Source organism: Muntiacus reevesi, chromosome 4, assembly GCF_963930625.1.
Source record: "Muntiacus reevesi chromosome 4, mMunRee1.1, whole genome shotgun sequence".
NCBI lineage: Eukaryota > Metazoa > Chordata > Mammalia > Artiodactyla > Cervidae > Muntiacus > Muntiacus reevesi.
This window is the reverse complement of record NC_089252.1, coordinates 71,780,699-71,808,097: the sequence shown is the minus strand read 5'-3', so window position 1 is coordinate 71,808,097 and position 27,399 is coordinate 71,780,699. Positions and strand designations below refer to the sequence as shown.

Here is a 27,399-nt window from a genome sequence, read left to right as displayed (position 1 = left end):
GTCCCTTCATCCCCTGTGTGACTCTTACAAGCAGAACCTGCATCTTTTATTCTTCCTTTTCCTCGGTATTTAGAACAGCAAGGCCTGCTATGTCCTCAGTAGATATTTGTGCAATGAATAAACATATATTTCATATGATGAAAGTAATTGTGGTCTAAACAAACAAATGAACCATTTAATTGAATTTCTACTTTCACATGACCCTGGGCTGGGCTGCCCCCGGGTCCCATCCCAGTCCTAAGGACCACCCAGTTTAGCACAGGTTCAGCATGGCCCCTCAGACACCCTCAGGCCCAGGCCCCATGTCTTGTGCAGCCACCAGAGAGGGTGGGATAAGGAGAGGGACCATGGTATCACCTGTAGGGAGGAAGTGCCTGGGAGGAGGTGAGAGTGAGCAAGACCAGTGGTAGAGAGAAGGAAGGGCAGGATGGAAAGGCTGCCTGAAAAGGGACTGGGCTTCTCTCCTATCGCAGGAAAGAATTCTTTTCCAAAGAAGCAGCAAGTGGGTTTCCCAGCAGAGTGGTTTTCCTGCCAGGGCTGGAGCCAAATGTGCTTCCTTTACCAGTGGAACATCACTCACCCCCAGTCCCTTCTCCCTACAGGTTGTGTTCACCACTGTCCCTGTTGCAGAGTGAACAGCTCCAGGTTTCCGTGGGCCACAGGCTGGCAGGTACGCAAGGCCTGCTTTCGCATCGTGGAGCATAGCTGGTTTGAAAGTTTCATTGTCTTCATGATCCTGCTCAGCAGTGGAGCGCTGGTAAGGGGAGATGGGGTCCCTGCCCCAACGTCCTCCAGGTGTGTGACCTCCCACCATCCAGAGGCCCTGGGGCCTCAACAGTGGGCTCCTTTGACACCTGGGCTGAAAGTCGCCAACCTGTGACTGAAAGGTGATCTGCAGCCCAGCATGAGGGCTCCTCTTAGCCGGAGTGCATGATCGGTGCTTGAGGTACCCAGGTCATGGCCTGCTACACCTGACTGCATGGATTTCAAGCAGTGAGTGTGGAGATCCCACTATATAGGGAAACTGACATTCAAAGGCTTTATGGGACTTGTCCAAGGTTACCCAGCTTGTCAGTCATGAAACCTAACTTTGCCCTCATTTGATCCCAAAGTCCCTGATTTTCCACCTTCTGGCCTCCCAAACACACCGCCCTTTTCTGAGGGCCCAGAACCAAGAGGACTACCCTTCCCTGCCCTGTCAAGTCACTTGCAAATACCACCGTCATTCATTCAAAGCTCATGGAAAATCATCACAACAGCACTTCTCAAAATTTAATCATCCAGGGAGCTTCTTAAGATGCAGATTCTGACTCAGTAGATCTGGGGTGAGGCCTGAGAATTTGCATTTGCAACAAGCTCCCACATGGTGCTGATGCTGGTCCACAGGCCACACTTTGAATAACAGGGCCTTACAGTCTGAGAGATTTTGAGTTGAGACACTTCCTAAGCCGGCTCAGTGGTAAAGAATCTGCCTGCCAATGCAGGAGACGCAGGTACGATCCATGGGTCAGGAAGATCCCCTGGAGGAGGAAATGGCACTCCAGTATTCTTGCCTGGAGAATTCCATGGACTGAGGAGCCTGGCAGGCTACAAACTGTCCATAGACGTGCGAAGAGTTGAATGCAACTGAACACACGCACTCATCCTACTGCTAAGTCACTTCAGTCATGTCCGACTCTGTGCGACCCCATCCCTGGGATTCTCCAGGCAAGAACACTGGAGTGCATTGCCATTTCCTTCTCCAGTGCATAAAAGTGAAAAGTCAAAGTGAAGTCGCTCAGTCATGTCTGACTCTTCGCGACCCCATGGACTTCAGCCTACCAGGCTCCTCCGTCCATGGGATTTTCCAGGCAAGAGTACTGGAGTGGGGTGCCATTGCCTTCTCCGCACACTCATCCTAAGCCTCTTGCTGAATGCCCAGCTTTGTAGCATAGGGAAGGACGTTTCCCTCTGCACCATGGCATAGTCTAACCACGCAATCTCAACTCATCTTCCCAATGAACCAAGGTAGACATGGACACAGGACGGGATTTATCATCCCCAGGGGTCCGCATTTACAGATGAGTACATCACAGCCCCGAAAGCCCCCAGCTCATTAGTTAAAGGGAGCACTCACACCCCAGCCTCTTGACTCATAGCCCCAGTGTTTCCACTTGTCTTGCTCCCTATGTGTCACTTACTCCCTGAAAGCAGTATACTGACCATCTGGGCATGCACTCCAAAGCCACGTTTCCCAGGGAGGGAGGCCAAACTGCTGAGGGTGTTGTCCTAGCATTCAGGAGGAGCCAAGGAAGGTGAGAAGGTCTGATGGGAGCAGAGCTGAGGGAGGAGAGTCTCGTGCAGCAGGCTGGCCTGCCGTCTTGGCTGAGTGGAGGGGGGCTGGCAGCATCTGGCGATGCCCACTGCCCTGGCACAGCATGGTGAGGTCTCTCTCAAGCAGCAGTCTCAGCCCAGTCCTAAGTGCAGAGGCCACACTGCAGGGCAAGGGGAGGCTGGGCAGTGCATTCGCCACACACACCCTTCCCTCTATCCTGAAAAAGATAACCTCTATCATTTGATGTGACTATAACCACATTTGCTAGGAACTAGGTGCTTTCTTCATCATCTCCTTCCCTTCTCTCCCTATTCCCCTTCTCCACACACCCCAGTTGCTCCCCCCGCCCTCCCTCCAGGCAGGGAGCACACATCCCACACCACCTGCTGAACCCACACCAGCTGCTGAACCAGCCCCAGCTTTGCCCTCCCATCCCCCTTTCCTTCCCCAAGGGACTGAACTGGCTGGCACCAAATTTAGTCTTCCTTATGCTTTTACTTTGAGTACATTCTTTTTCTAAATAGCATGAGTTTTTATCTGACAAAGTGCAAAAAAAAAATACTTGGAAATTATGGGAAAATGCAAAGAAAAAATAACACCCATTTTCCTATCACTCGGAGAGAATCTCACTTTGAAAACATTTTGGTGCACTTCCTTCCCATCTTTTTTATGCATGTAATACATAAGTATTACAAAATGGAAATCACACTTGTGCATTTCATAATTTCTCAGTAAATTTTCATGGTAATTTGGTCTTCCTGTCTTATTGACTGGCTGCAGTGTAGCTAATCCCCACACTCACTCCTGATAGCGTTGAATCTGCCTGCAGTGCTGGAGAAGCAGGAGACCTGGATTCAATCCCTAGGTTGGGAAGATGCCCTGAAGGAGGGCACGGCAACCCACTCCAGTATTCTTGCTGGAGAATCTCACAGACAGAGGAGCCTGATGGGCTACAGTCCTCGGGGTCACAAAAGAGTCAAACATGACTGAGCGACTGAGAACACACACACACATCCTTATGTACACTCCTTTGGAGGCGTTGCTTTTTTCCTGTCTTAGATCCAGCCTTAGAAGCAGAACTGGGAGCAGGAATTCTTGTGCAATTTGTGGAGGGCACCCTCTGGGTCTTCCCTGGTAGCTCAGTTGGTAAAGAATCCACCTGCAATGCAGGAGACCCCGGTTTGGTTCCTGAGTTGGGAAGATCCGCTGGAGAAGGGATAGGCTACCCCCTCCACTATTCTTGGGCTTCCCTTGTGGCTCAGCTGGTAAAGAATCTGCCTGCAATGCGGGAGACCTGGGTTCGATTCCTGGGATGGGAAGATCCCTGGAGAAGGGAAAGGCTACCCACTCTCCAGTATTCTGGCCTGGAGAATTCCATGGACTGTATAGTCCATGGGGTCACAAAGAGTCAGACACGACTGAGTGGCTTTCACTTTCCTCTGGGCTGGAGCACATGAAGGAAGTAGGACAGAACAAGGAAAGGAGCTGGAAAAAGACATGGTTCCCATGAATCCCAGCTTCACCCTGATCCCGTGGGAGCTCTGAAGCATCAAGGCCATCACAGGAACCTTGAAGCAAGGGGATAGTCAGACACTGGCTGCAGCTGCCCCCAGAGGGGTGATACAGTCTCCTAAGGTGGAGTCACTTCCCTTCAGCCCAGGCACGTGTTCTCAGGCAACAGGCATCACCAGTCATTAAAATCCAACATTCACAGTAGCCCGAGATGGTCACACTGGTCCCTTAAACAGGATCTGGGTGGGATACCAACAATGGGTAGTGTCCTTAGGATGCGTTCTTGAAGGCAGAATTGCTGCATTTCTAAAACATTTGAGGCATATTACCAAGTTGGGGGTCCAAAAAAACTCAACTAGTTTTTACTCCACCCAGCTGTGTATGCATGGAGCTGCTTCCCCACAGTCACACTGACTGGGGGTTCCCCTCACCCCATCCATCCCCACCCCATGCCTCTTCTTCTTCATCAATCTAATAAAAGAGAAATGGCATCTTTTTTTTTCATTTGGATTTCCTTAATTACTGGTGAAATGCAGCATTCTTTTTCAGAGTTCATTGGTGAATCTTACTTTCATTTTCATGAACATCCTTTGTTGCTTTTATTTTTAAACCAAGTCACTGTTAACAATCCCTTTGGTTCACTTCCAAAATCCAATTTGAGAAGGTTTCCTTTCTCACTTGTGTTCAGCTTCCCTGCAAAGTATAAGCAGGACTGTGTGTCCCTGCTGGCTCCAAGGAAGTCCTGGTTTGTATCTCGGAGGGCCTCCTCCACTATCTCACGCTACCTCCCCAGAGCAAACAAAATGATGCAGGTGAGCTGGTTCCCAAAGCTCTCCCAGGAGCTGTGGCCAGGGCTGGCTAGATCCTTTCCTCTCCTTGGGCCCCACTGCTGTGGGTCTAAGCCACCTATCAACTTGCTTCCTTCCTTCCAGGCCTTTGAAGATTTTTACCTTGACCAGAAGCCCACGGTGAAGGCCCTGTTGGAGTACACTGACAGGGTGTTCACGTTTATCTTTGTGTTTGAGATGCTGCTCAAATGGGTGGCCTACGGCTTTAAGAATTACTTCACCAATGCCTGGTGCTGGCTGGACTTCCTGATCGTGAACGTGAGTGACCCAATGGACACTTGTGGAGTTGGGGGTCCTTTCCTCTGGCGGATGGTTGCAGCTAGTGCAAAGAAAGTTTAGCAAGGGATCTGAGAATAGTCCTGCATACCTGTGATCCAGGTAAGATCTAAACAGTACATGATTCCAACACAACAGTGACCGTCAGGTGAGTCTTTAGGTCCTTGGTCTCCATCCAGAAAGATCACTTTCTACTCTCTGTATTTTACATTCAAAGCAAGATAGTACATGACCTTGAATCCACTGGCAGGGCTTCCAGACCTCAGGATGCTAAAGACGGCCTGGCACAGAGAACCTGCCCTCCCTCTGACTCAGTGATCTCCAGCCTTTGCTATGCTCTAGAATCACTTGGGGAGCTCGTAAGAATACAGTGAACAAACACTCCTCTTCCTAGAGATTCTGGTCTTACTGGCCCTAGATGGAGTCCAGGCACCAGTGTCTTGTAAAAGTTTCTGGGCATGTCCAGTGTGCAGACAGGATAGAGAACCACCGAGCTTGCACCACTGGCATCTCCCCAGTGGCACTAAAAGTGACAGAGGGCCCCACTGGAGAGGTGATGACCTGGAGCTTGTGTGTTCAGATGAACTTGTGGCCACTGGCCCTGCATTAGGGGATTTACCAAGGGCCTCCCACGCATTAAACTTGAGATTTCTCAAAGCTCTGGGGAGACCATACTCAATAAAGTCTCCTTATAGTCCTTCTAGCCCCCAAACCCCAGAGAGAGTGCCTCCTCTTCTTAACCACACAGTCCTTTATCTGTCCAGGCTCTTGCAATCTTGGCTTTTCAGGATGGCTGCCTGAGCTATTTGTTCACTGCTGCATGTCTGAGGGTCCCTGCAGGCAGGGGGAGGCACGTGCTATGTTTGTCTCTGCTTCCCACACTCCCGCAGCCATCGGTGCCAAGGTCTGCACATCAGAGGTGTTAGGAAATGTATCTGTATTTGGCGCTTGCCTCCTGAAGCTGGATGGGGTCCAGTTCAGAACATTCTGTCCAGCCTCCTGTGTTGGCAGGTCCCCCACAGCAGGTCTGGGCACCCAATTCTCTTCTTTCCTGATACCAATGCACTAGCAGCATCAGGTCACTGTATCACAGGGATTAGCTGTGAGGCCTGAAATCTGAGTCACAGGTGATAATTTTATAGGTCATCAAATAATTATTCATAGATGAAAGATAGATGTTTAATTCCAGCCACCCACCCTTGTTAGGGGCAGTCACTCCTAAGTAGGTCTCACTAGTTTCAGTCCTAATCAGCTGAAATGGTCACCCATTCATCCACCCATTCTCCTACCAATTCTCCTTCTGAACATCCATCCCTTCTTCCATTTATCCAACCATTTACCCTTCCTTTTTTCCTTCCTTCCAAATATCCATTCATGTTTACTTCTCCTATTTATTCTCTGTCAGTCTTCTCCCTCTGTCCATCCATCCATCCTCATTCTTCTTCCTCTCCTCCCTTCTGTCCCTCTGTTCACCCTAACTTTCTATCCATCCATCAATTGGTTCTTAACCCTTCTCTTTCTATCCTTCGATTTGTCTTTCTATCAAACTGTCCAGTCATCTAACTCACCATTCATTCAAGCATCTTCCACCCAAGTATCCTTCTATGCATTCATTTCTATCTTTCTAGTCTTCCTTTAATCTTCCTCATCCACCTATCCTTCCTTTCTTCCACCCATCTGTCCATTCAGCCTCTTTCCTTCCATTCATCCATCCTGTCAACCTTCCATCCATTCTCTCATCTCTTCCATTCCTCTATCCATCTACCTTTTCATTCATCCATCAGTCATTTTACCCAGCCAGCCACCCTTCCCCAATCCATCCACCCCATTTATTCACTATGTCAATTCTTTTTTGCCTTCTTTCTTCTATCCTCTTTCAATTCTATCATATCCATCCTTGTATCATTTAATCCATTCTTCTATCCAATCATCCTTCAACTTTCTTTCAATGTATCTTCCTTCTTTCTTTCCTTCCTTCCATCTACCCATCCCAACATACTTCTGTCTTTCTTTCAATTTGTCAAAATGCTTATTTATAACTACAGAATATAAGATTGTCTTATGAAGTGCTCTGGGAGAGATAGACACCGAGAAATAAAAATTCCCTGTCTCCAGAAGTTTATACTTTAATCCTCCAGCAGATAAGACACACAGAGAGAAATAAACCTATGATGATTGAGGATGCTGTGAGCACTGCTGGAAATAATTAGTGTCTTAGGGACATAGAGAAATAAACCTGCATCTGCTCTGGGGGTGGGGTAGCTGGGAAGGCTTCATATAGAAGTTGGCATTAGATATAGAACTTAAAATGAGTGGGAGCAATAAGGTACAAAAAGGGGTGGGGTGGCCAATTTAATTAAAAGATGACCCTGGGCGGAGGCACAGACACAGATACATTTAGGGAATGATTTTATTTGGGTAGGATATATGGATGATATATGACTGGAAAAGCAGGCTATGGCCATATAATATAGGCTAAGGAGTCTGGAGCTTGTCCTGAGATGATCAAGCATCAGGGAAGGTTGGGAGTAAGGGAGAAACATGATCATAATCAAATTTGCAGTGGAGAATGGATGGGATGGATGCAGCAGCAGGGCCTAGAGATCAGTTGAGAGGCTTGTGGCCTGAGATGTAGGAATGGAGTTGGACTTGAGCAGGAGGGCTTTGATGGAGAGACCCCAGCTCCTGATTGCCCCAACTGCTGATTTTGCAGGCCTCCTGGGGACTGAGCAACAGACTGAACAGGGTCCAGGATGGAACTGGCCCCCAACCTCCTGTTCTCAGTCAGTCAGGCAGCGGGGTGCCACCTGCTGATGTCTGGAGAGTTGCCTAGATGAAGGAAGGGGGTCCTTCCCATTCCAGTTTTTTGCCCTAGTGGAACAAGCTACAATTCAGAGAACAGGCATTATTTGGGGCTCTAGCACCCAAGTGTAAACCCTTTCTTTTCTGACACACCCACCCAGCTATCAAGACAAGCTGAGCCTGAATTCAGCCCAGCAGTCATGGTGTATTTGGGGTCTCCCAGGTTTGGGTCACAGTCTCTGGCAAGCTCAAGCCAATGCATAAGGTATCTCTCTGGAACCGTCAAAGTTCCTGAGAAGCATAGCCATTTTTCCATGTCATTTTGGGTCATTTGCAGTCCTTGGTCCAACACTTAAAAAATGCAAAACTGACTGAGCAACAGGGACTCACAACTCAGGTCATTGTATGTACCTCAGCGGTCTGTCAAAGCTGAATCTCCTGACCCCATGCCAGTCATCCTTCCTGAAAAACTGCAGAGCTGTGAGGGTCTCAGAGTTCTCTTAGTCTGACTCCTCACTTTACAAAGGGTAACAACTTTTGTAAACCTGGACTAGCAAGGCACTGACCGAAGGGCACAAAAAAAATTAGTGTTGAAAGGGAAGTAGACACCACCCAGCTTCTCCAGTGGCTCCGTGGTAAAAAATCTGCCTGCCAATGCAGGAGACACAGGAAAATTCCCTAGGTCAGGAAGATCCCCTGGAGAAGGAAATGACAACCCACTCCAGTATTCCTTTCCTGGGGAATTCCATGGACAGAGGAGCCTATCAGGCTACAGTCAATGGGGTCAGACACAACTGAGTGACTAAAAAACAACAGATCTCACCCAGCCCAGGACTCTTTCCCTCCCTCTTTTCCGAGCAAATACAATTGAGACTCACTTTATATTCTTCAAGATAGACTTTCAGCATCACCCCCACGAAGGGCCAGCATCTCTCCAAGTCTCTGAAGGTCGATCAAATGTTAAAGGCTGTTGGGACCTGGCTAATGCCCCTGGAGGGGAAAGGGAAGGCTGATTTACTACACCAGGAGCTTGACCCCCTACATACCAGGGTGTGGCAATGTGAGAGACTGAGATTTTCTTGAACAATAGTTCAGATTAACGTTCAATGAAATCTTTCACGAAAGTGAAGAGATTGGACTCTTGCTATACCTCTCATTAGAGTTCAGAATAAGGTGGAAGCCAGAGTGACGGCTCCTACAGAGTAGGGAATGGGAGGGATTTCCTGTCTTCTTCCACCAGGGCCAGTTTAGGAGCCTTAGGGTGATGCTTTTGCTCTCTGCCTGCTCTCTTGTCAGATCTCACTGACAAGCCTCATAGCGAAGATGCTGCAGTACTCTGACATGGCGTCCATCAAAGCCCTTCGGACCCTCCGCGCCCTGCGGCCACTGCGGGCTCTGTCTCGGTTTGAAGGCATGCGGGTAAGGCTTATCTCCTGAGCGCTCTGGCCTGCAGCGTTCGGTGTCCACGCCCCTTCATGCTCTGCGCCCCACCCCCACAGAACCCCACTTTCCTCCGTCACACCGGTGCTGCTGCAGCGTCCTCACTCTCCCGGTTCTCCTGCAAGTCCCTCTGTAAGCGCTCTTTGCTTCTCACGTCCAACAGGACCCAGACCTCACTCTCTCTTGCGCTCCGTGAGGTGACCCTGCTTCACGGCTTCGCAAGCATCTCTGACCTCAGTCTCCCACTCTGCCTTTTGTCCTTATTGTAAAAATCTTCACAACATCCCAAGCTCTTCATCTTTCCATGACAAATAAGCCCTGTCTCTGACACTCTATTTAAAGGCAGTGACACACAGCAGCTTAGCCACCACCCACCAGCAGGGATCTTCTCTTCAACCCAGCCCAATCATTTGTCCTATGGATTCTCTCCTTTGATCCATCCCTCTCCTCATCCATGGCTTCAGCCTCCACCTTGCCCTCCCTGTCTTCCTCAGAATGGAATGCTCACAAGCCTGGCGCTTGTCTCACAGGGGAACAAGAGACTGCTCATTCCCCCCCACCCCTGCTTCCTCATAATCATGAAAGTCTCCTGGTACAGAAAGCAAAGTTTGCTTTCTTCCTCTACCATTGCCTCAAAAAATACACAGTACTTTCAAAACAAGTGTGGACTTTTAAAATTAACTTGTATCTTTACAAACACTAGGAACTTATGATTGAAATATTTTGATATTTATTTTATCTCCAGGTTGCTGATTTACAAATCAGCAAGTTTGTGAATATGAATTTGGGTTCTCACTGATTATTGACCAAAGTACACTATAAACTATATTTTATAAAAAATATACTTTATAAAATAAAACAAAGTTCTCAAATCTGTGTGTGCAAGTACAAGACACACTTGCATCCCTAACTGAGCATGTATGTACTTATAAATGTGTCCTTAATTTTGAGGAGAGACAGTGAACCCTGCCCTGAATGACCTTGAGAGAGAAGGTATAAACCCATCTTCAGCTGCCCAGTGCCTCTGTCTTCTGACTCTGAATTTTGGCTCTGATTAACCCACTTCTCTTCCTTCCAAAGGCCACTGGCTTGTGACACAACCTGAATAAATGTAGAAAGAATTGGAACTTAGCAAGAAGAGTGGAGCATTGGTGGGGCTCCAGGTCTTTTTGCCTTTCTCTCCAGGTGGTGGTAGATGCCCTGGTGGGCGCCATCCCATCCATCATGAATGTCCTGCTCGTCTGCCTCATTTTCTGGCTCATCTTCAGCATCATGGGTGTGAACCTCTTCGCAGGGAAGTTTCAGAAATGCATCAACAAGACCAATGAAGGCTTTGTTCTTGTGCCTTGGTCTACTGTGAATAACATGTCTGACTGTGAACGTCAAAACCACACTGGAAGCTTATTTTGGGTCAATGTAAAGGTCAACTTTGATAACGTTGCAATGGGCTATCTCGCGCTTCTGCAGGTGGTGAGTCCTGAGATCAACCTTGTCTCTTCCTTTCGCTGCTTGATAATGTGGACAGTCTGGGGTCTCCCAGAAGATGCTATGTGGAGACTCTGCAAGGGATAGCACTCAGTGTGAACTGAGATTATTCCCTATTCCTACAGAGGACACTGTGAGGCTAGAGGAACTTATCAGTGAGTGTGACCTCACAGTGGTGCAATTAGACCAATGTGGGCTAACAGAATAGAATAAAGGGATGGGCCTGCCATGGGACTGTATCAGGTGATAATTTAGAATTCACTACTTTTACAAAATAGACCTGATATAGTCACATGGACTAAACAGTCTTCTACTGCAAATCCTCTCCTAGAGGGTAATAAACTATGTTCCAGGTCTGTTGTAATGACAAGTGACACTGGCTTGTGAATGTCAGTGATGTTCACACTTCCATTCATTCATTCATTAATCCCTTGCCTTCATCCACTTGTCATTCAGTGTTGCTGCAGTTACTTGTATGTTTGTCACGCAGTTACCCACAACTTCCTGCACATGGCCATTTGTTCACAGATTTGTTCCACAACGAGTCCCTAAGTAGCTATGGCATGCCAGGTTCTGAAATCAGACATGTCAGAACTGGCTCCGGGGAGTGGGAAGGAATGCTCTATGAGAAAAACAGACAAATAAGTGAATCAAAATAGAGGCCAATGTAGATGAATGGGCGGACACTGAGTGGCCTCTGCTCCTTGTTTCCAGGCAACCTTTAAAGGCTGGATGGACATCATGTATGCGGCTGTCGATTCCCGGGATGTGAGTCTCAGCCTGCAGTGCCTACTGCCTCTCCCTCTGTGCATCCCACCCACACTAGTCTATTTGAAATGAAGTGAAATCGGCGTTGGTGCTGAAAGAGGCGATCACCTAGCAGTCTGGCACTATCCCCCAACCTGGAACAGTGGCCAGCGGGCCCTCTGTTGGATATTTAAACTGACCTAGTCTTCTAGGCTTCTCAAGTTCTTCCTCTGTTTACCATTGAGGAAATTATCAGAGAACCTCTAAAAGACTGTGTGTGAGGGTACTCCCTGGGTAGAGGTGGGGCCGAGGGCAGAGTAGCTAGAACAATGGAATTTCAGACACCATCATGGCAGCTGATGGGTGGAGATGGGTGCTGTTGGGGAAAGACCCTTTCCTGCTGGGGCAGAAGACACTACCAACAGCCTGTCCTATATCTGCCTCAGCCCACCTCTGAGTTCACGCTCATGCCCTGTTTCTGATTTTATCTGAGATTTGATTTTCTTCAGTGACCCAGAGTTTGCTCGGCAGCTCCTCCTGCAAGGGCAGAGGACTGCAGGTCCAGAGGGGTGACCCTCACACGTAAGCCATGGGAGTCTGTAGACAAATGCCCTTGCTTCCTCGTCCCTTTGAAGTAAAATTTTGAGGTGTGTTCTGCAGTCCTTAGAGGATGGAGCGCCACTTGCCTCTGATGATGGTGCTGCCTTCATCCTGTTGCTGCTTCCCTTCCTCCGCCCTCACCTCTGCTTCCTGGGATCACCTCCTATATAAGCCCCCTGCACCCAGGTCCTTGTCTTGGGGCTCAGCGTTCTTTGGGGTTACAGACTAAGATGGCCCCTTGTTCCCATGCCACCCCTTGTCTGCTCACAGGTGAACTTTCAGCCCAAGTGGGAGGACAACGTGTACATGTACTTTTACTTTGTCATCTTCATCATTTTCGGCGGCTTCTTCACACTCAATCTATTTGTTGGCGTCATCATTGACAACTTCAACCAACAGAAAAAAAAGATAAGTGGGGCTCAAGTGTTTCTGTAGTAGTGGCAAATCTTAGACTTCCCATCTGTCCCCCGGCCTCATGACTGAGGCACCACTAGTCACAGCCCCATGCCTGACCAGAGCCCAGTCTTGGCCTTTAGCACCAACACTGACCTTGGCCCCTTGATGTCAGCCTTCATGCCTGTCTGGAGTCTGGGCCCAGAAAGGGCTGAAGGCTGCCACTGGGGGCAATAACAGTGGTGTGTATTATCCTGTCTCTCTGCAATTAGGAGGCCAGGACATCTTCATGACAGAGGAGCAGAAGAAGTACTACAATGCCATGAAGAAGCTGGGCTCCAAGAAGCCCCAGAAGCCCATCCCACGGCCCCTGGTGAGCCCCAAATCCCCCCGCCCTCCTTTAGCAGAGCATGTCTAAAACTGCAACGGGACAGCCCATGCCTGTGCTGGTAGGGGTCTGACCAGAATTCTCTGTGGAGGAGGACATCTAGTTGAGTTCGGGGATGAGCTAATGAGAGTTTCCAGGCCCCAGAAAAAAAAGTCTGCAAGAAGCAACTCTGGTCTTCTGGAGTGAACATACTCCTGTAGATGTTCCAAATAGACCTGTGAATGAAAGCAGTGACTTGCCCAACAGGCTTAGGTTTCCAGCACCAGATCAGAAACAGATTAGGCTAAATGATATTAAGGATGGTTCGAGACCTGAGAAGAAACATTTGTGATTATGAGTCATGATGTAGGTTGCAATGTATCTCCAGGCTCACCATCACATTCCACCCTATGCTTACAGGTAGACAGCGAGGAAATGGCCAAACCCAGCCCTCCTGGGATCCTGGACCTAGTCACGGTCATGGTCAGGTGACACAATAGGAACCAAAAATTATCCCACTTTAGTGTTTAAAGACTGACCAAAGCTTAGCACCATACTCCCCTTTGATTCCTTTGTTCACTAAGATCCATGGCTCAAGCCCATTAACCCTTCCCCACACAAGGGCAAAGCCTAAGGACTTCAGCAAAGGTACAGATCATTTCCTAAATGAATCAGGGAAATATACATTCTGTTGGTCAAGGCATTAGGATTTTTAAATCAAGGCATGGGGTTTGCATAAGTTACTAAAAACTTAATGAGCACAAAGTCTTAAAAACATTTACAGGAGGGGAAAAATGCTGTGACCTTTCATACACTTTACTTGGAAACAGTGATCACAAATGTATTACTACTCTCGATTCTGATAAGATGTGTTACAGTGGGGAGTGAGAGGATATTCAGATCTCTGTAGGGGCAAGGGTTTCCTTCCAAATCTAGTGTAAGATCAAGATAACTGGGGTTGAATTAGCCTGAAGTGAGTCCCTAAGGTTCAGCGACTATCCCTCCAATGTCCAATGAGCAAGTTCAAACTTAGAAGATGTAGATGAAAGGCTGAGCCCAGGCAATCATACTCAAGTAGGGCTTACAGGAGAAGGCTCCTAAGACCTACTGAGCAGCAAGCAGCCGAGTCCCTGCTAGTCTATACTGATGGCTGGACTGGTTTTTTTTTTTTTTTTTTTTTTAATGGGTGGAATGGTTTTGAATCCACATTTGAATAGACAGCAAGGTGTTCTCTGCTAGAGGCAACCCTTGGTAAAATCATGACAGCTTGGGGGTATGTCTCCCTACACACTTGCTCCATCTCTCTATAACATCTCAGCTTCTCCCCTCTCATCAACCAATCCCACATGCCATCACAGCTTCCTCCTCTCAAGGAGGACAATTTCCTTGGGACAGAGTGGGTTTCATTTCCAAAAGGGACCATGGAGAGGGTGCTGTCTCAGTACAAAGGTAGTAATCTAGTGTTGAAGTTCCAGACAGTGCAATAGGGGTGGAAGTTAGTGGTTGAGCAGGAAGACCTTCAACAAAACCATCATGTTTCCTAATTGTCCTCCAAGGTGGGCACTGGAGGAAGCCTTCCACATGGGGGAGAAAAGTAAGACCTCATAGCCCAGCTGAGTTCCTGACATTAGTCATCCCTTTAGATGGGAGGGGGGTGTATCATTAACCATCAACACTAATAACTCTAGTGGAGGAACGTGACTCTCTCCTTAATATTCTGGTCCAGGCACGGCCAACATTCTTTCCTTTGTTCCGTTCAGCATAGCTGAGGCAGGGTTGGAACATTTAAACAAGACTTTGAGGCTTAGGGATGCCAAAAGGGAAGCTAGCAGAGCAGGACCCGAGCAGCAGTTGCATCTGACTGGTCTCCAGGACCCACAAGCCTTGGCCCATCCTGTCTCCTGGCTGGCATCCATATGGCAGGTGACATGTTGGCACCCACCACCCACTGGGACAAAGCTGATCATCTGCCCTCCACAATGTCCAGAGCCAAGAAAGAAGTCCAAGCCCAAAGAGAAATGCCTGCTCCCATCTAAGACTCACCTTCCCAGGTCCTGTCTGCTCCTCATCAGATTACTGGCATGGGACTGGCCAGTAATCTTCCCTAAGGGGTCCCAACAAGTGGGGCTTGTCAGTAAGGTGAGCACTGGTGTAGGACTCTGCTCCACAGGTGCATGTGTGCCAGTTCATAGCAGGGCCAACCTCGGATGACAAACAGACCTCCAACACATGCATGTACATCGTACTCCTTGCCTCAGGTGAAGCCCAAGTTCTAAATCTTATGCTTCATCATAGCAAAGACAAAACCTTCCACAAGACTGGTAAATTTTATTCTACAACATTCCCTACTACAGAAATCACTAAAAGTAGGTTTCATATACTCCACTTTATAAGAAAATAATAGGCTCCAGAATATCACATCATCAGTCACCCACTTCATCATCTCTGAGAGCACCGAGGGTTGCAAAGAAGTGATCCCTGCCCACAAGCTAAGCCAAGAGCAGCTAGAAAGCTTCACCATTCCCCAGCAGCTGAGTATCTAAGACAAACATGATGTCCAGAACTTAGTAATGTTGCCTGCTCTGTTTCATTAGAAGTCATGAATGGGCCTGTATTTTTTTTTCCCACCATTTTCAGTGATGAAATAAAAACTACTAGTGGTTCAGCATCCCAGAAAAGACATGAGCCAGCAGCTATGCCTGGAGCCAGGCCCACTTGGGTCTGATTCTTTGCTCAAACTCTGCAGGGTAGCATTCCATCCCCACTGTGAAGCAGAAAGCAGGAACCAGCCTCTATCACAGCCCTTCTCCCCTCTGCCTGCTTTGCAACTCCTGGGAGCTCCCTTGTGAGACTCACAACAGGCTTCTTTCTCCTTCACAGCCACTCATGCAGAGCCCTGCACATACTATGCATTCAGGAAGTCAGGAGTCCTTCTTGTACAGAATTAAGTGTAATCAACCTAGTGGAGTGACTTTATAATTCTATTTGAAGTGTAATTCAGTTGTCCATTCTGTCATCCATTCATTTATCTATCTAGTAACCATCTATTGCATGCTAGGTACTGTGCAGACACTGGGGACAGAGCTGTGAGATGTTCCTGCCCTCACAGAGATGGCAGTCCGGTGACGCAGGAAAACAATTAGCAAAAATCACACACACATTAATTCACAGGCTGGAGAAATTGCTAGGGAAGAAAGACTGGGGTGAAGAGCAAAGGGTGCCTAAGACTGAGCCTGAAGGAATTCTAACATGTCAAGGCTGAGTAAAGAAGACTCAAAAAAAGAGCAGCCAGAGAGGCAAGAAAAAAATTGGGGAAGTAAGGCCTGCTAGGAACCAAGTAACGAGCGTTTCAAGGTGGAGGATGTGCTAAATGATGTCAAACTAGTGTTTTGGGATTATGCATCATGCAGGTTATGAGATCTTAACAAGAGACATTTTAGCGACAGGATGGGGACAAAAGCTTATATTGGAGGAGGCTGAGGAGTGCATGGGAAATGGTGACTACACATAGCTCTTTCAAAAAATTTAACTGTGAAAGTGGGGAGAGAAGTAGTTTGGTAACTGGAGAGAGACGTGAGGTTCAAGACTTTTCTCTAAGGAAAAGCTTGATCATTAGAGATTTAGCTAAGAAACTGAGAGCAAATGGCCAAGAGTGCTCAAGTGTGGCCAGGGGTCTCACTCATCAGTAATGAAGCAGAGGGACCAGGATGTAGGTAAGTGGTAGCAAAGAAGAGGGGGCAAAGGTGGGCTAACTGGATGATGCAGGTGTCAGAGGAGGAGAGGTTTTATGAGACACAGAAGGAGCAAAGGTCTGGGAGTGACAGTGAGGAATTAGAGGGACTTCACCTCTGTCCCCAGCCCTGGGGTCTGTGGAGTGGGGAGAATAAGCAGCCAGTGAGTAAGAGGAGAAGTTTGCAGATCAAGGCAGGTGAGTTCCAGAGAGCTCAGAAGTGTCCAAGACAAGGTGAGGGAGGAGAGTAAAGTTGGAATCAAGAACTCACAGAGCAGTAAGATGTTAACAGCACAGGAAAGACTAGAGGGCCACACCAGGAAATTTTTTTTAATGCCATAAAAACAGCCTCTACCCAAAATGATCTCTTGGTCATCCAGGCCACTCTGCCGCCCTCTAAGAAAGCAAATAACCAAGACCTGACTCCATGCCCTGCTTAGACATCTACCCAGGAATAAAAAGAGCATTTATAAGAATCAGTTGTACCGCTGCACTTGACTTTGTATGCATGTGCACTACTTGACTTGGCTCTCAAATAATTTTTCAAGAAGTTCTTGAACTCTTGCTCTATGCAGGGCACTGCAGGAACACAAAATTAAATAAGACATGACCCCATCCTCAAAGAGCTTATTTTCTAGTAGAAAAGAGAGGCATACATGAAACACTAGAACTCTAGACTGACTGTAAAGGCTGTTCAGTTCAGTTCATTTCAGTTGCTCAGTTGTGTCTGACTTTTTGCGACCCCATGGACTGTCCATCACCAACTCCCGGAGCTTGCTCAAACTCATGTCCATTTAATCGGTGATGCCATTCAAACATCTCATCCTCTGTCGTCCCCGTCTCCTCCTGCCTTCAATCTTGCCCAACATCAGGGTCTTTTCTAATGAGTCAGTTCTTCGGATCAGGTGACCAAAGTATTGGAGCTTCAGCTTCAACATCCGTCCTTCCAATGAATATTCAGGACTGATTTCCTTTAGGATTGACTGGTTTGATCTCCTTGTAAAGGCTGGGGGTGGGGGTGGGGGGTGCCAAAGAAGGGATGAAACGATGTGGTATGGTGTGATTCAAGAAGATTCCCTGAGGGAAGTGGGGATTAAGGGAGATAGATCACTCAAGGGGATTTAGATGGCCAAGAGAAGGGACTGAAAGGGCACTGTAAGTGGAGGAAAGAGCACAAACAAGGACAAAGTGTCTGGTGATTTTATGGTGCCAGGAGTGGCAACCAGGACTTGAATTGAGGCACTGAGTTAGAACCAACTACAAGTGAGATTTTGGAAGATCAGGACTTGACTTCTGTCAGGATGTGGAGTGTGAGGGAAACAAAAGAGACAGACTTTAAAAACCCTTCTGTAAAGAACATGGCCTCTCCAGATCCCTGGTTTATGTTGCCCAAAGGCCTGATATCCCATCTCTTGTTTTCTCAGAACAAGTACCAGGGTTTTGTCTTTGACATCGTGACCAGGCAGACTTTTGACATTGTTATCATGGTCCTCATCTGCCTCAACATGATCACCATGATGGTGGAGACTGATGAGCAGAGTGAAGAAAAGACAAAAGTCCTGAACAAAATCAACCAGTTCTTTGTGGCCGTCTTCACGGGAGAGTGTGTCATGAAGATGTTTGCCTTGAGGCATTACTACTTCACCAACGGCTGGAATGTGTTTGACTTCGTTGTCGTGGTCCTCTCCATTGGGAGTAAGTGAACATTGCATGTGGTTGGGTCACCCAGCCTCTGCTTGGGGTCGTTTTGACTGGTCTTTCAAAACCAAAGGGACAACTAACAAACTTCTAAAACCCTATGTTGTATGTTAGAGGAGTCCAGTATTTGCTGCTTTGCAAGAACAGCAGATTTAAAATGCCCCTGGGCCTCCCAGTGAGAGGTTCCACTGGCTTTCTCCATGATGCCTGAAGGGTATTCCAGCCGCCATTGTCAGAACGTGGCAGGCGGGGGGCAGTAGGGAATCTAAGATGATGGAGTTTCCAGTGGGTCTTATCTTTATGGCCTTCAAAGCAGAGAGTGGGTGGTGTGGTGTGAGGTGAGTCATAAAATACTTTCTGGAAAAGGAGGTGGTTGCCAGAAGAGTGCAGAAAGACTAGAAGGAGATTGTTCAAAGGAGATTCTTAAGTCAAGGGTCTGGAATTAACTCTCTGTATAACTGTCCACTTAGGGAATATGAGTGACAGAAAAGTCAAGGGACCAATGCCAAGAGATCAACGCTGTTATGACCTAGTCTGGGTGTTGTTAAATGACAGGCCCAGTATTTGGGGGTCAATGGCATTCAGAGAAAATGAATGGAGTCAGAGGCTCAAGTGAGTAATGGAGCCACCATATAATTGAGTGCTTGCTGAGTTCTGAGAACTGGGCTGGGATCCATGGATCTCCACAGCAGCCCTGGGAAGGAGTTTACTATAGTCATTTTATTTAATATGGAGCTTCACAATTAAGGAAGTTATACAAGGTCATATAATTTGTGAAAGGTGGAGCTGAATTTAGACTAGGCTAATGTTCTTTTTAACAAACTAACAGCCTCCTACCAACAACCAAGAGACCGCCCCTGGCCTTCATGTGATTTGCCAAAGTTCAGCCCTATAAAGGCCCCCAGCACAGCAGCTTTCAGTTCAATTCAGTTCAATTCAGTCACTCAGTCGTGTCCAACTCTTTGCGACCCCATGAATCGCAGCACGCCAGGCCTCCCTGTCTATCACCAACTCCCGGAGTTTACCCAAACTCATGTCCATTGAGTCGGTGATGCCATCCAGCCATCTCATCCTCTGTCGTTCCCTTCTCCTCCTGCCCCCAATCCCTCCCAGCATCAGGGTCTTTTCCAATGAGTCAATTCTTCGATTTACTTTGCATTATAAATATATCCTGACCTGTTATATCATGACCTGCTTACTTTTCATGTCAGAGCATAGCTATAGATTTAATTTTCCATTGATTTACCATCACGAGCTAATAGCCTCTAAATACAACCTGGCAGCACTTAATCAGTCTTTCTATCCTGGTGCTGAACCACATCCTTGGGTTGTGTTTGTTTGGGGAGTTGAAATTAATTTTTGTTTTTTGTTTTGTTTTCTTTTCCTATTACTGCTGGGTTTTCTGGGGTTGGGAGGGTTGCTTTGTTTGTTTTCCTTCCAAAGTGAAAGACTATGAAAGCCATTTTTTATTTTATATTAGAGAAGGGAGCTTGCTTATGTGACTTCCCATATCAGTTCTATAGCAATAAAAGATACACAAAGTGCAACATTCTATCTTGGGGCCACCTTAACTACTAGTTCCTTTGACCTACACAGCAACACCCATCACTGGCAGAAAAGACAGCTCGAAAACAAGTGCAAGAACCCATCAGCCATGCTTCTGTCCTCTCTGCCTTTCTTCCTTCCCACCGATAAGACATGTTTGGAGTATCTAATTGTTACAAGTATGAAGGCTCATTCTCCCTTGTAGAGGTAGACTAGTTGGATGGCAGAATCTTAGTAGATTATAAAAGCACATAATGTATCTCACACTATGGGAAAATGCCCCAGTTAAACTGGACTTTAAGAGAGGGGCTTTCATAAAGATGTCATAGTATAAAATTATAATTATCTCCCAGTTCTCCTCCCATTTCCTTCTTCCTTCCAACATACTAACATGACTATCCATATTCATATGACAAAAAGGCAAGTAGGAGAATTGGATCAAGGGCACCCTGGCAAGGAGAGCAAGCTTCTACTATACCCCCTCACCATTTCTTCTGAGAGGTTTTGAATCCTATATGACCTAAAGGCCTTGCCTAAACTTTCGTGGTCTTAACCAGCCTCTTCAGGTTCCCAAGACAAATCTTTGAGTTGGATATCACATAAGGAGACATGCAAACTCTAGTTCATAGTTTGGATTGAGGTGCTGTAACTGACCCTAAAGAAACTCATCTCTGGGCCCTAACACAGAGTTCAAACACAGCTGGAAATGAAAGAAACAAATAAAAGCCATTATGCAGACAGCTGGCCATTCAAAGTCATTCTGCTTTAGCTGTCAGCAAGTTGCCCAACTCCTCAGGCCCCTTATAATTTATTCCAGGCTCTGTACAATTATCCATAGGACCATGTGCCAGGAACTGAGTCAATCTTCACAGTAGGAGATAAGGATATGAATCATAGAGGGTCCCAACTCTCACAGAGCATAAGACCAGGGTGGAAGAACAGGCATGACCTGAAGGCTGAATGTTCAGGGGAGAGCCAGGTCTGTGTCACAGACAAAGGACTGTCAGCATGTGGAACAGATGCAGTCACATCCAGCTGAACAGACAGCAGAACATGGAGGTTGACTAGCAAGGTATCTGGATGTAGGGAAAGATAAGAACATGGTAGGAAGGGTGAGACTGACTCGAAGGAGACAGATTTATGCAATGGACACTTACTGTGCCCCTACTTTAGGCCAACCACTGTGCCAGGCTCAGAGGGCCCAGAGTGCTTGAATGTAGATGCTGACATGAAAGTCCACACGGGGCAGAGATGAGGGGGTGTGATCACAGCCAACTTTGTCAGGGCTCATGGTTGGAAGTACTAATCAGACCATCTCTCACTTTTAAAGGCCTGGTGTTCTCTGCGATTGTTACCTCACTTGGAAGTTTATTCTCCCCGACACTCTTCCGCGTCATCCGCCTGGCCCGCATCGGCCGCATCCTGAGACTGATCCGTGGGGCCAAGGGCATCCGCACACTGCTCTTCGCCCTCATGATGTCCCTGCCCGCCCTCTTCAACATTGGGCTGCTGCTCTTCCTCGTCATGTTCATCTACTCCATCTTCGGCATGGCCAGCTTTGCTAGCGTCAAGTGGGAGGCCGGCATCGACGACATGTTCAACTTCCAGACCTTCGCCAACAGCATGCTGTGCCTCTTCCAGATCACCACGTCAGCGGGCTGGGATGGGCTCCTCAGCCCCATCCTCAACACAGGGCCCCCCTACTGCGACCCCAACTTGATCATCAACAACAGCACCAGAGGGGACTGTGGGAATCCCATCGTGGGCATCATCTTCTTCACCACCTACATCATCATCTCCTTCCTTATCGTGGTCAACATGTACATCGCAGTGATTCTGGAGAACTTCAATGTTGCCACAGAGGAGAGCACAGAGCCCCTGAGTGAGGATGACTTTGACATGTTCTACGAGACGTGGGAGAAGTTTGACCCAGAGGCCACTCAGTTCATTACCTTCTCTGCCCTCTCAGACTTCGCAGACACCCTGTCTGGCCCCCTGAGAATCCCAAAACCCAATCGGAATGTATTAATCCAGATGGACCTGCCCTTGGTCCCTGGAGATAAGATCCACTGTTTGGACATCCTGTTTGCTTTCACCAAGAATGTCCTGGGAGAATCTGGGGAGTTGGATTCCCTGAAGGCAAATATGGAGGAGAAATTTATGGCAACTAATCTTTCAAAAGCATCCTATGAACCAATAGCAACCACCCTCCGATGGAAGCAAGAAGACATTTCAGCCACTGTCATCCAAAAGGCCTATCGGAGCTACATGCGGCACCGCTCCAGGACGATCGCCAGCCCTGCAGGGGTGCCCAGGGCTGAGGAGGAGGCAGTATCACTCTCCAATGAAGGCTTTGCTGCGCTCATAGCAAATGAAAACTGTGTGCTCCCAGACACATCTGAAACTGCTTCCACCATATCTTTCCCACCATCCTACGACAGTGTCACTAGAGGCCTTAGTGATCAAGTCAACTTGAGCACATCTAGCTCCATGCAAAATGAAGGGGAGGCTGTCAGTAAAGAAGCCACTGGGCCCTCATGTGAACCCTCCAGCGTGGGCATGTCCAGTTCTGATGTGTCCGCTGCTCCGTGATAACTTAGCATCACTGACTCACTAAAGCATGCCGCTAGTCACAGTGTCACAGCTGGGCAGGGATGCAGTTGGTACCCACCTTTGGAGAAACCCTCACACAGCAACAGGAGTCAGGAGCCAAGGGCCTCTCCACAGTGACTTCCTTTTTCAATTTCAGTATCAGATGATGGGTTCCCTGACTTTCCAGAAAATGTCCCTGGCCCTTTTATTTTGATGGTGACTAGAGCTTATCTTTACCAAGACAAACATCTCAGGACCAGAACTTTCAAAGATATATGGCAAGGATGTTGCTAAAGGGCCAAGGTTGTCTTCTGTGAAACAGCACATAGAGATTGGCAGTGTTATTTAGGATTTTGCATGACTGCATGTTGAGAGCTGCCAGACAACTACTCTGGCCTAAGATAATACCTGTGGTCTATGTCATGAAAGGCCTCTGAGCTATCCATTAAAATTAATATTTTTAAAGATATGTCAAAACCAATGTTATAACTTAAAGCATCATTTTAAAAAAAATTATGTGACACTGATGTGTCATAAATCACGTCTCATTCACTTTCAAGTTTCCCGGTATCTTGCAATTTGCAGCTAAAGCTGGGCAGACAGGAAGGAGCACTGTCCTGGGAGCTTGTTCTCATCCTAGCCAATTCTTCCACTGCTCGCATGGCTGACCTGGGCCAAACTCTTTCACTTCTGAACCTCGTTCCCCATGGTGGCAGGAGGCAAAATGGATAGTCTCTGTAGTCCTTGCATTTCAAGTTGTAGAACTCAATGATGCCCTGTCCCAATTGAGATGAAGAAAACACTCTCTTCTGAGGCAGCAATGGTCAGACCTTTCTACTGTCTAGCCAAAAGGCAGTTTTTGAATATATTCCAGAGCCTATTTGACATCTCATAGACTTTAAGGAGGAAGGTTTTCACATTCCCCTCCAGCCAGGACTCCATAATTAGTATAAGTGAAAGAAAAGAGACATTTTGAGAAAGATGATCTGGGAGATAAAAGGTAAGGCCAATGCTTTGTTTAATTCATCCTACAAATGATATTAAGTACCTATTATTTGACAGGGCCTGCCTGCTCTAAGCACAAGGCATAATGGGAATTAATCCCCCAACGATTCATTGGACTTATGCAGTGGATGGGGTAAGGGTTGTCAGAGGATGATATTCAGGTCAAGAGCACATGGCAGGTCTTGAGATGAAAGAGAGTAAGAAGTTTGTGTGATGGCATAGGACATAAAGGCTCTTAATGACAGCTGTGATCTTCTATTAACTCTTAGGACATTCTCTGCCATGATGAGACAGGATCAGGTCAATTCATTGATATGTGCTTGATCATTTCATAAAATTTCCCATGTATTCAGTTACAAAGCCTAAAGACTGGTCCAGCTTATATGCTTCACAGACAGAGATTTCCTGGGGCCTCACTCTCCTCTCCCTATCACAGTTGACCCATCAGAGACCAAAGAGGCTTTCCAAATGCTTGTTGGGGTTTGCAAGCACCCACAGAAGCAGATTAGTAAGATGATTATTTATTAATAAAAGAGCACACAACCTAATTAGTAATCAGGGAAGTGCAAATTAAAACCATAGTGCTATATCACTATACATCTATCAAATCTGTAAAACTTTTAGAATCTGTAACAAATATCAAGTGTCAGCAAAGATACAGAGCAACAGGAAGCTTAATGCACTGCTGGAGTATGCAAATTGTCATAAGCATTTTGGAAAACAGTTTAACTTTACTGAGAGTTTACTGTGTACTTTACTAAAGTACATATACTCATCACTTGGGTTCTCCACAGGTAGGTATGAAACCTCGAAAAATTCATGCACACAAGCTCTAGGAGACATGAACAAGATTCCTTGTTATCATTGTTCATAATAGACCCAAATTAGATGCAGCCTGCAGCAGTAGAATAAATTAATAAATTTTGGCGTATTCTTTAAATGTAATTTTATGCAGTAATGAGAATGAATGAGATATAGCCCTGTACAAGTCTATAGATGAATCTTAAAGACATAATACTTAGCGAAAGAAGCCAGACACCAGGCTATATATACTATACGATTTTATGAGGTTCAAATCAGGCAAAATTAAATATACTGTTCGCAGATGCATAAAGAAAAGCAGGAATTAGTCCATGAAAGTAGGGGTAGAGGTTACTGATGGGGGAAGGAGGCATTTGTGACTAGGTCTTTGGGCAATGTTCTCATTTCCCACCTAGCTGGGTCTCTTTAAAGTATTGTCTCTATAACCATGTGTGAAGTTAAACATATATATCTAATGCACTTTTCTGTGTGTATACAACTCACAAGTTAAATTATTTTAATATCTTGGGTTGGATTCTCCTCCCTTTTCACAGAAGTATTTACTATCTGCTGCTTTGAATTGTGGCATTTCTATCTTGGACTTGGATTATCTGAGCTGATTTTTAAAAGGATTAGGAGTTCTATCTTAGGTAACAGAAAAGGAAATTCTAGAGAGAGGAAACTTTCAATTACCAACTTATTCAAGGAACCATCATCTCTCACAAGTATTATTTCAATAGCCTTCCAACTGGTCCCCCATTTCTACTCTTGTCCCCAGAAGTCTAGTCTCAAACAGCCACCGGAGCTCAGAATCCACCTGTGGCTTCTATGTTCTCCAAGTAAACATTATTACCATGTTTTACATAATCTGACCCTTATTCCTCTCTGACCTCATCTTCACCCCAACTCTCTATGCTTCTGCCACACTGTCTTCTTTGCTTTTCCTTAAATACACTGGGCATAGTCTTGCCTCAGGACAAAGACCCTTGGAACTTGCTTTTCCTTCAGCCATTATATACATTGCGCATATATACATTGCGCATATATACACTGCGCACTCCCACACTTTCTTCAGTTCTTCCCTTACCAACCCATCTAATTATCAGCCCCATCCAGCATTTACCACCCTCTGAGATGTTATCTATGTACTTGCTCATTGCCTGTCTTCCCCACTAGAATGTAAGCCCTGTGGGGGCATGGACTCTACTTGCTCATGGATGTATCCCCAGCACCAAGAACAATGTCAAAGTAAATTAACACTATTAGTCTTTGTCCTTCTTAAACAGTCCAAAGTTGGCTCCTCTTGGCCCAGTCCCAAAAGGCTAGCCATCACACAGACAAGGCGTGCTTGCTAAGTTGTTTCATTTGTGTCCAACTTTTTGCCACTCCATGGACCATAGTGGAAAAGGCACTGGCAACCCACTCCAGCACTCTTGCCTGGAGAATCCCATGGCCGGAGGAGCCTGGTAGGCTGCAGTCCATGGGGTCGAGAAGAGTCGGATACAACTGAGCAACTTCACTTTCACTTTTCACTTTCATGCATTGGAGAAGGAAATGGCAACCCACTCCAGTACTCTTGCTTGGAGAATCCCAGGGACAGGGGAGCCTGGTGGCTGCCATCTATGGGGTCACACAGAGTTGGACACAACTGAAGTGACTTAGCAGCAGCAGCATTGACCATAGCCCATGGGATTCTCCAGGCAAGAATACTGGAGTGGGTTGCCATGCCCTCCTTCAGGGAATTTTCCCCACCCAGGGATCAAACCTGTGTCTCTTATGTCTCCTACATTGGTGGGCAGCTTCTTTACACCTGGCACCACTTGGGAAGCCGTCACATAGACAGTAATATAGCATAAATGTGTTAACTTCAATAACAATCTCTATTAAGAAAAGAGAAACCAGATCCAGAAGTGCCAGCCCACAGTATACCCGGGGGCAGCTACTGCTGGCCTTGACAGGGGAGTGATTTCTTGGTCCTGCTTCTGGGAGCCTTCCTCATCCTCTCTCCTACTCCCTCAAGACAGGAGCACTGGGAAGCAATTTCTTCTAAGGAATGGACAGCTTATTGTACTTTCTGTTGGTTATCAGTGAGCCCTGCATGCTGTCTTAAGGTTTGAGCAATCACGGGCCATTATTTCCCTGGACTGAAGTTTCTTCGGCAATACAACTCCCTCAAAGCACTAGTATGATTTCTATCTCTTGCATTTTGCCAACTCATTAGATCTTATCGGGTTATGGTCTTTCAATCTAAAATTGGGACTGGACATTACTGCCTTTTAGCAATAGATGATTTGCCCTTCTTCACTCCTCAGCTGAATTGCGTGCATCCTGACTGCAGGCAGCCACCATACAGAGATATTGTTAACAAAAAAATTGGCATGGGTGGAGAGGTACAGAGGAAGCTTACCTTCCCCTATCCCAGTCTGTATTCCATGGGCAGCCCTTTAGATTGGAGTAATAATCTCTTTCTCCTGGTAAGAGCACAGGGACAGGATCCTTCTAAGGAGGTGGGAGGAGGGGAGAGTGTTAGGCTTCTCCCAGCTCCATTCTTACCTCTGTCTCTAGTTTTCCAATCATCAGTATGTTGGTAAATATTAAACACTTAGATCTTCAGAAGTAAAAAAAAAAATCCCTTATTTGTAGCATTTTCTGTTTTATGTGACATAAATACTCCCACCATGGCCCATGTCAAGCTCCCGATGTGACATCCCTGAAGGCAGAATTGGGAAACGATGTCGACCTGAGTCAGTATGAGCTGGCTCCAGGACACGACTGTTTCCAGTTCTCCCTGCCTTTTCTCCACCAATATTAGCTTGGGACAGAAAGCTGGATTTTTTTCACTCTCCAAGGCATGATTATAAGATCTTGGGCTGCTGGCCATAGTTAGAAAAGGCCTCCCTTTCTGTTTTCATTTTGGCCAGCTGAGGCAGTTTGTTTTTTGTGTGTGTACCTTTACTAAACCTGCAAGAAGTAGCCCACACCTTTCCAAATTTTACAGATCTTTCTATCAAAGTCCTTCAACTCCTGCTGCATGAGGTAGGTGGTCTGAGTCTCCAGTTGTAACAGGTTACAGCATGACAGAAATTTCTAGATTCAGACCAGGGGGGTGGGAGATTCTCAGTGCTAGCCTCGCTCATCTTAGCCAATGCCACACTTTAAGGTCTATTAATAATAACACCCATCTCCATCTATCAATTTCTATGTCGGTAGGAGTTATTTGGTTACAAGCAACAGAAACCCATTC

General features: G+C 46.7%; 1 protein-coding gene across 6 annotated transcripts in view; it reads left to right on the top strand.

Moving 5' to 3' along the window:
- SCN10A (sodium voltage-gated channel alpha subunit 10) overlaps window positions 1-22,826 on the top strand; it is an 87,654-nt gene extending 64,828 nt beyond the window's left edge. For 5 of the 6 annotated variants that reach the window (XM_065933014.1, XM_065933013.1, XM_065933016.1 and 2 more), the window contains 9 exons: window positions 603-757; window positions 4,759-4,932; window positions 9,049-9,171; window positions 10,378-10,662; window positions 11,392-11,445; window positions 12,295-12,436; window positions 12,690-12,790; window positions 17,939-18,209; window positions 21,088-22,826. In XM_065933014.1, the coding sequence (XP_065789086.1) occupies window positions 603-757; window positions 4,759-4,932; window positions 9,049-9,171; window positions 10,378-10,662; window positions 11,392-11,445; window positions 12,295-12,436; window positions 12,690-12,790; window positions 17,939-18,209; window positions 21,088-22,349 (2,567 nt within the window). In that variant the 3' untranslated portion in view covers window positions 22,350-22,826. The remainder of the gene's footprint in view (window positions 1-602; window positions 758-4,758; window positions 4,933-9,048; window positions 9,172-10,377; window positions 10,663-11,391; window positions 11,446-12,294; window positions 12,437-12,689; window positions 12,791-17,938; window positions 18,210-21,087) is intronic. The other variant, XM_065933015.1, reaches the window with a different exon arrangement.
- Window positions 22,827-27,399: the final 4,573 nt, after the last annotated feature.